Below are 8,775 nucleotides of genomic sequence, written 5' to 3' on the forward strand. Positions count from 1 at the left end.
CTTTATTAACAATATATATAAGCTCCACAGTGCACTAAGCACGATTATCTCCGATCGCGGCATATAATTTATTAGCAACTTTTAGCAACAACTAAGTAAACGCCTTAAGACAACCTTATAACTAAGCTTAGCCTAACACCTAAAAATAGACGGCTAAACTAAAATTATTAACGCTGCCGTAAATAAATACCTCTATACTTTTGCTAGCTTTATATAGAATAACTAGGTTAACTACTTACTGCTTACTAAGTTTACTATAAATAACCAAGTCAATAAGAGTATAGGCATCTCCCTATTTTTTATAAACTATAGCTTTAACCCTTACCTCGGAATTAAGCCTGCTAGCCTCTACCTATTAACACTATTAGTATAAGTAAAGAAGAAGTTCTTCCGCGTAGACTCTATAGCCAACCGCTTTAAGTAGATATTAATATAGCTTAAGGCCCTAGCCTGGGTTTTATAGTAACGCTATAAAGATAATACTAATACCTATAGGGATAAGAGCGCGTTATTTTACAAAGGCGATATAGTTATAGTTAGCTTAGAAAATATAAAGATAAAAAGACCTAAGAAGAAATAGGACAATAAATAGAACGGCCTATACCCCGTACTCGCAGTATACTAAGGGGTAGTTATAGTAGACCTCCCAGACTATATCTAAGTAAATAAATCCTTTTATATATCTAAGGTCCGCCTCTAGGCTGCTAAAGAGATCCCTAGCTAAGCAAATATTAATACTATAGAGCGTTATAATATATAAGGACGAGTGGTAGAGAGAGATAATAACGGCAATATAGAAGACAAATGGGAGTTTAAGAAAATCCTTAATGTACACGATAAAGACCCCTAGGGCCTAACTTATAAGATTAAATAGAAATATTATAAGGATACAACCTAGCAGCTAAAGGAAGACCTAAAGGGTTATAAATAAGCTATATAGCGCTTTTATAAGTAACACCCTAAGAAGCTAGGACCCCTAGACTAGGTATAAGATAAAAAAAAGTCACGCTAAGGTCGCGGTTAACCACCGTATTAAAATTTATGGTAGTTAAGATGTTATAGAACTTTAATCGGCGGTTAAAGTTGTCTAATTAGCCAAATTCTTGCTAAGAAATGCCACGCGGATTAATTTAGGTGGCAGTATAAAGTTCTACTAACCTTACTCACTAAACTAACTAATTAGGATTTTCTATGCCCGGTATAAAAAATCGCCATTAGCTTAGTTAAGGGCGGTAAGCGGAACTAATATCTTTACGGTAAAAAATAGGCAACCCTATATACTGCCTATTTTTAAGTTATTTATTTAGTTTAGGAACCAAACCATCTAGGGGAGAGGAGTACTATTACGGCACTGACCTAACGTATACTATTTCATACTATCTTATACTGTTTCCTACTGTTAGCTAGCCCACCACTAGCGACTTAGCAGCCGGCCCTACTATTTATATACAATACCCCCTTTCTACCTTCTTCCCCTCTTTATACCACAACGTAGTTATTTAGTCTACTTTATTATAGCACTATAACATAGGAGGTATTCTTAGCAAAGTAAGGAGTTAGAGTAGTAACTTTTACTATATATTATCTACAGATAGACAGTTAAACAAAAAGATTAAATTAGACGCTAAAATAGTATCTAAAATATTATGTTAATTATACACAAAATAATTTGGGTATTACTATTACTAGTTATATAGTTTATATATAATATAACACCATAAAAAGGAATAGGCATATTACTATTTAAGGTAAATTATAGATATAAGCTAAAAATATCGTTGTTATTATAATAGGCGAAGAAAATAAGTAGCACAGCTAAAGAAAGGATAAAGATACTAATAAATCTTTATATAGACCTTATAGAATTAGTAAAAAGAGTATAAGAAAGAATAAAAAAGTACTATAATGCTAAGAGATCTAAGGGACTAGATCTTAAGGAGGGAGATAAAGTATAACTACTATATAAAAATTTTAAGAGTTAATAACTAAGTAAGAAGTGAGACTATATTAAACTAGGACCTTTTAAAATTATATAAAGGATTTTACCGGTTATATTTAAGTTAAACCTACTAGCTAAAATAAAGATTTACCCTATATAGTATATTGCAATGCTAGAGCCAGTATATAGGAATATTAAGCTATTAGTTTATAAAGTAAATACGTATAAAGGATAAGAAGAAGACAAATAGTAAGTTTTAAAGATTATTAGTTATAAGGATATTAATAATAAAATATAGTATAAGGTTAAGTGGATAGGCTATAATAAGACTACCTAGAAACTACTAGAGAATTTAAAAATGCTATAAGAAAGGTATAGGAGTATTAGAAGAGATTAGGTTAGGTAGTATTAATAAAAAAGGATTGCTAAAGAATAAGTTACCTAAGGGGGACCTAAGAAGAGCAGTTGCTAAACTACTTAGATCTATTTCCTTCTTAGTTAAAAGAGAATCCATTTTTTATTGCTAAGTTCCTATAAACCTTATTTTATAAGTTTCTACTCCTTAAAACGGACCTTCTTACGAACTTTCTTAAGATGGATTAACTAAGCAGACGCTGCAAGACGAGAATTAAGGGCCCGTTATTAAGCATTAGCAGCCTCTTATTTAGTATTATAAGAATAACGCAACTTAACTAAAGCGATTAATAATTTATTATTAAGGCGAGTAGTAGTAGATTAAATATAAAACCCTAAGATAAATTAATTAGGGAACTAGACAACTATTAAGAGTAATAAAACGCGTATATTTAGTATTAAAGATAGAATAAATATTATAGGACAAGCGAATATTTGCTTTAGTATACTCTAAGCAAGAGGACAGTTATTAAGAGGATAGACTTGCTAACGCAATATAGACTAATTCCTCTTTCGCATAATAAGAATACGGAGATAGTATAATCTCACTAAGAGACAATATTATAGTAACGGTGCGAGCACGACGAATAGTTAAAGAAGAAGAAGAAACTTTAGGTATAATAAGTAACAATATTAACTAAATTAATTAGACAGATATTATACCTCTAGTAGACAACTTAGAGATATTTAGGATCTTTAAGGACGAAGATAAAGAGAAGGGAGATGGTATTATAAACGCTTTAAGTACAATGTTACGACTACTAAGAGAAGAGTTAGAAGTAGCTAGTTAGTTAATTAAAGCATAGTCTAAAATAGAGCCGGTAAAACTATATGATGAGGAATGGTAGCTAAGGTCATATAACGTAATCTATATAATTTAAACGATCTATAGGATCTATAATAGAGTAAACAGAGCACACGTATCTTACGTACTAAGGGGATTTTTTAGGAGTACGGTTGTGTGTTTAAAGAACCACAGTTCCTACTTAGATAGTTCTCTCCTTTATAGTAAATCTTAGAATATAATTGGAGTTAATCTGTTAGGTAACCACTCCACTAGTTATATTTACGTTATTGACTATTCTATACCTATATACCTAGCCCATTAATAAGTCTACCGTAGTATTTCCTATAAGGCTTCGTTATAATGCTAATACGTTCTCCTAGTCTATCCTCTACCCTTATAGCCTATTCCTTTACCTATTAGTCCTTTAGGATAACTCTAATATCTCCGCTTTTAAGGTATTAGAGTATAATAGCGTTATAGACTTCTTTATAAATCTTTATAAGGACTTCTATTTCTAATTATCCCCTAAGCCCCTCTACTTCTTCTATATTTAGTTATATTATAATTATATATCTAGTTATTATCTTAAGGGGGGTGGGTTCCCTATACTATAGAAGCGCAGCTATAGCGGCCTAGGTACGGCTTACTAGTAAAGAGGGGTTTTTTTTATTTTTATTTTTACTTAGCCATTAAAGGATTTAATTAAGGGTTTGCTAAAGGGGCGCCTAAGGTTTACTAGACTAGCAGAGCCATTTTACTAGCTATCTTAGTTCGTTATAGCTAACGGTTGCTCCCCTATAGTTATAGATACTAGACGTGTCTAATAGGCTTTATATTTTATTAAATGCCTTCTTAATAGAGATCTTCCCGCTTTATAGTATAGTATTTACCCGTTCTTATTATAGAGGGCTACTACTAGGCGTGGGTTTAGCGGATACGCGCGAGTATAAACCACTATTGTTTAATATGTGCCTCCCCTATAATGTATGCATCTTTAGGGGAATCTCTAGGTGTTTTTTAGGGTTCTTTCGGCCAGTTTTGGTTTTTTTAGGCTAGGTGCAGCAAGAGCTCCAGTTTCCTTTAATATATATACGTAAATATTTATTTAATAAAATATATAATAACTCTCGCGGTTAGGACAGAAGGCTATATATAGTATTAGCAATTAGGCTATATAGGAAAAGAAGTAATTAAGTACTTACTTTAGTTAGTAACGGACGCAGTTCTAAAGGGCCTAATAATAATAGAATATAAATTATATAGAGTAAAGAAAGCTTATAAGGTGATATTAAGAAGACTACTAACTTAGTTAGTGGTTCCTTTCTATAAAATCCACCTTAATTTAATACTTGGAATAGATATAGTATACTTCCTTAATAACGTAATACGAATAAATAAGGTAGATATAATGGCTAAAAAGTTATCCCTTACCTAAGTAGTTATTAGATATTATAAGGTTATTAAATAATAATACGGCTTTAGGGGAGCTAGTACGGAGTAGAAACCTATAGTCGCGCAGAGCTTATAACCTTAAAAACGTCTAGCTTATTAATTAATTAATTAATTAATTAATCATCTATATATTGTTATTTAAAGCTTTAAATACACGTTTTAAGCCTCTAGTAATAGAATTTATAATATTTTGGTGGGCGGTAAGCCAAACTTCCTAATTAGGAAGATGTAAGAACTTTTATTAGCTATATTTATACAATTACTATATATACCCAATCTTTGGAGTCAAGTCGCTTAAGATAAAATAACTGATATCTATCGTTTCGATAGAACGGAATTTTGCAAACGGCGAGGTTTGGAGGAAAATTTAGGGTGCCATAGCTATCAAAATCCGCGATATATAAAGGCTTTAAGGAGGGCAACGGCCACGGCTGCCGAGGGGGGGTGTCTTTTGCCTTCCGAGTCGGTGGAATTAAATATTAAATTGATGGAATCAAGTCTATATGATTAGAAGTACGATTAGAAGGCATGGTTGATTAACGTATAATGTTTGAATCTATGTAGGTAATACGCGTACTTTTGATTCTGTTGTTTTGCGCACGGTCTAATTATCGTAGTACGCCACCAGTCCAAGGGATAATAACACATTGATATGGTTCAAACCTGACCTAGCTTGACAATAGATGAGTTTATTCAGAGAAACCTGCCTCTTCTTTTCTGGGTTCTCAAATTATAGAAATTTGACGATCTTTCTATGGTTTCGAAAGAGATGGCTTTTGTTGAGGAGACCACCAAGGGACTGAGGATACCCGCTCAATGTCTGGCGAGACATGGACTTGACTTGTCTCAGCAAAGTTCCAGAAGTTGCAGGAATAGGGCACCTTAAATCACTTCTGGCAACACAATGTGCTGTTAAAAAAAAAGAGAAAGAAAGAAAAAACACCTTTTCGTCCGGGAGGACTTCCGGTCTCGTCCCGACGTGAAGCGCTCCCGGCCGCGGACAGCGGAGAAAAGAATGAGATACAGAGCCAAGTTAGGGAGCATGTGGGTCTTGAAGTGTGACATGCACATCTCACCACCGGAAAATCCGAAAAAGAGAGCGAATAGAAGTGGTCAGCCGAGACATGTACCTTACTCGACACACAGCAAGCCACATTCGCCCGTGCACCAAGCAATTTCGGTGTTTTGGGGTTTGCCGCATCAGCCACCGCTTTTGTTGAAAAGAGGTCCTGCGTCCAAAACTATGCTGACACGTGCATTAGTTGTTTTTTTACAGAGGAATGCTTATGCGCTCGGCCGTGAACAGAAGCTGAGTGTTGAGCCGAGGTTATCTTTAGCGTAGCACAAGTGCACCATGCCGGAAAGGTATGGCAAGGAATGCAGAGGCCGGGTGAGCAAAAATTGAATTGTTGAGAGAGTGAGTGAACAGGTGTTTTGCTGCTTCTGGCAGGGCTGCACAGGGCTGCACAAAGAAGTTTGGTGACGTCACTGATAAGAACCGATAAGACATGGAGAAGCCGTAGTAGGAGCGCACAAGCATGCCTTCGAGAAAGCTGCGCGCGAGCAAACCCCGCTCAGCAGAGACGGCGAATTGGCCCAAGAAACTGCAACTAAACTATGACGAGAGACAGACCTATGCTGTCATGAATTTCCTTAGGGCTTAGGAGGGCGTAAATAACGCAATGTGTCGTGTTGGCTGATACACGCGACACTTAGGAGTGTGCCAAAGCCTCGACGCAGCCCACTCCTCGGTGGCTCGCCCGCAGAGCTGGATCGCTTTCACAAGACACACGGGCCGAGGGAAGCTTTCAGCTCCACGGCCCAGAAAGGGTATGAGCGAAAGGGCATGAACAACGACCAGACATTTCTCGATGGCCGCGGGGGAAAAAAGACGCAATCTCATTGGGCTGCAAGCGGCAGCCTTGAGACGACAAGTTTAGTGGTGGTGACTGGCTGACGAGGGCGCCTTCCCCGCAATTTACAACGGACAAAGCAGGCTTCCGGATAGGGTACAGCCATTGAAGAGGAGAAGGAAATCGAGTCCATCGTCCCTCTCGAACCCTTTGCAGGTTCCATACTCCTGCCCAAAGTCACCTCGCGGCGTGATATCGCACTTTTGGGCCGCCCTCGTCGTCTACCGCTTCTGTCGCCGTAACCGATAGCGTTCTGGCGGTCGTGGACTTGGCACCTCCGGTCTTCCTAGTAGGCATCCCAACACTTCAATATCATATCGCGGGTACCTTCGGACTGCATTCGGGAACCGTTTCTGCGATCTTCCCAACATCCTCCGAGCTTCGTAGCTATGCCCTTCCACAAGCCCGTGTTTATATCTGATGCAAGCCCCAAAACCTCTGCAGCAGCTCTTGCTGCGGTCAGTTTGGTTCTCAGCAGCACAGTTACTGATCCCAGAGCAGTGCTCCAGGTACCACGTAGCCATCTGACTGTGCCTCTTGCCTCGTCCTTCATCGATTGAAACGTCTGCTCATCCCAATTCGCTCCTCCCTCCACTTCCATCTTTCACGACCACTACTCTCCTTCGCAATGCCCGCTACTGCCATAGTCGAGGACGCAAAGCAACAATCCGCCTCAGCACTCACCTCAGCAAAGAGTTCGTTACACGACGCCGAAGCAATCATGAAGTCTGCCACAGAGAATCCCAAGCAAGCAACAACGGACTTCCTCCACACTCCCGTTATGCGAGCAGCACTGCCTTTCATAAATGGCGGGATTGCAGGCATGACAGCCACCACTGTTATCCAACCGATCGATATGATCAAAGTCCGACTTCAACTCGCGGGCGAGGGAGTAAAAACTGGTCCGAAACCCACCCCCATATCCGTTGTCCGAGAAATCCTAGCGTCGGGAAAGGCGTTGGATCTATACACCGGGCTGTCAGCTGGACTGCTACGGCAGGCAGTCTATACGACGGCGCGCTTGGGTTTCTTCGATACATTTATGGAGGCAATGGCCAAGTCGGCGGAAATGAAAGGCCAAAAGGTGGGATTTAAAGAGCGGGCCGGTGCTGGTCTAGCTGCGGGTGGCCTAGCGGCAATGGTTGGAAATCCTGCCGATCTTGCACTCATCCGCATGCAGAGCGATGGCCTGAAACCTGCGGCTGCGCGTGCAAACTACACGTCGGTAATCGACGCATTGATCCGAATCTCGAAAAACGAAGGAGTAACCAGGCTGTGGGCCGGAGCATACCCGACCGTTGTTCGCGCTATGGCACTGAACTTCGGACAGCTAGCTTTCTTCAGTGAAGCGAAAACTCACCTCCAGCACACCTCGCTGTCTGTGCGTAATCAGACGTTAACAGCATCGGCAATTGCGGGTTTCTTTGCCAGCTTCTTCAGCTTACCTTTCGACTTTGTGAAGACAAGGTTGCAGAAGCAGACAAGAGCGCCAGATGGCACACTGCCATACAAGGGAATGTTCGACTGCTTCGCGAAAGTTGCCAAGGATGAAGGTCTGCTAAGGTTCTATCGTGGCTTCGGAACATACTACGTTAGGATAGCCCCACACGCGTAAGTCAACCCTAGCACGTGGCGCTGAAAAATGACAGGTGGAGGCATCTCGGAAGTATATGACAGCTAGACTAACTTTGGCTTGTTAGCATGGTAACACTTATCGTTGCGGACTACCTCGGCTTCATAACGAAGTGAAAAAGCCTCTATGGAGATGATGAGGGTCGTAGTGGACGAATGACGAGTTCGGAATAAAACAGCTGCACTGCTGGCGTTTTCCTTCTCTCAGGAGAGCATGGATGGTATGTTGAATATCTTCTGCGGCGAACTTGGTTAATTCCCTTTTTTTTTCCCTTCTTCGCAATTCCCTTCGAGGCTTTTTCATGGGACTTCTCAGGCAGTAGCCTTTCATTCGAAATGGGAATCATAGGACAGTTCTGCGTGCGATGGCTATCGGGTGTACATAGGTTTGCAATGGCATGGTTCAACTTAATAGAAAAGTAGCTGTTGCATTGAATGGTGCAAAGTACAAAGTACAGCAAAATAAAACTTCTACCCGCAGGTATAGAATCCAACCCATTTTCTCCCTAAGATGCTACAGCCTAAGATCAAAAATTCATTCCAAGTCTTCAAAAAATCTTTTATACCCTTTCATCAATCGTTATGGTATTCTTTTAGTGCTACAAACTTTATAATTATTTTTTAGGATAACTATTGTA

General features: G+C 39.4%; 1 protein-coding gene across 1 annotated transcript; it reads left to right on the forward strand.

Annotated features, from left to right (window-relative positions):
- Positions 1-7,572: 7,572 nt before the first annotated feature.
- On the forward strand, positions 7,573-8,281 carry K441DRAFT_654529 (mitochondrial dicarboxylate transporter; the record flags this gene model as incomplete). The annotated part of the gene is made up of 1 exon (XM_067647696.1): positions 7,573-8,281. A coding segment is annotated over one exon (548 nt), but the record flags the coding sequence as incomplete, so codon positions are not given.
- Between the last annotated feature and the right edge of the window lie 494 nt (positions 8,282-8,775).

The sequence above is a fragment of the Cenococcum geophilum genome (assembly GCF_001692895.1).
Source record: "Cenococcum geophilum 1.58 unplaced genomic scaffold K441scaffold_7, whole genome shotgun sequence".
Taxonomy (NCBI): Eukaryota; Fungi; Ascomycota; class Dothideomycetes; order Gloniales; family Gloniaceae; genus Cenococcum; species Cenococcum geophilum.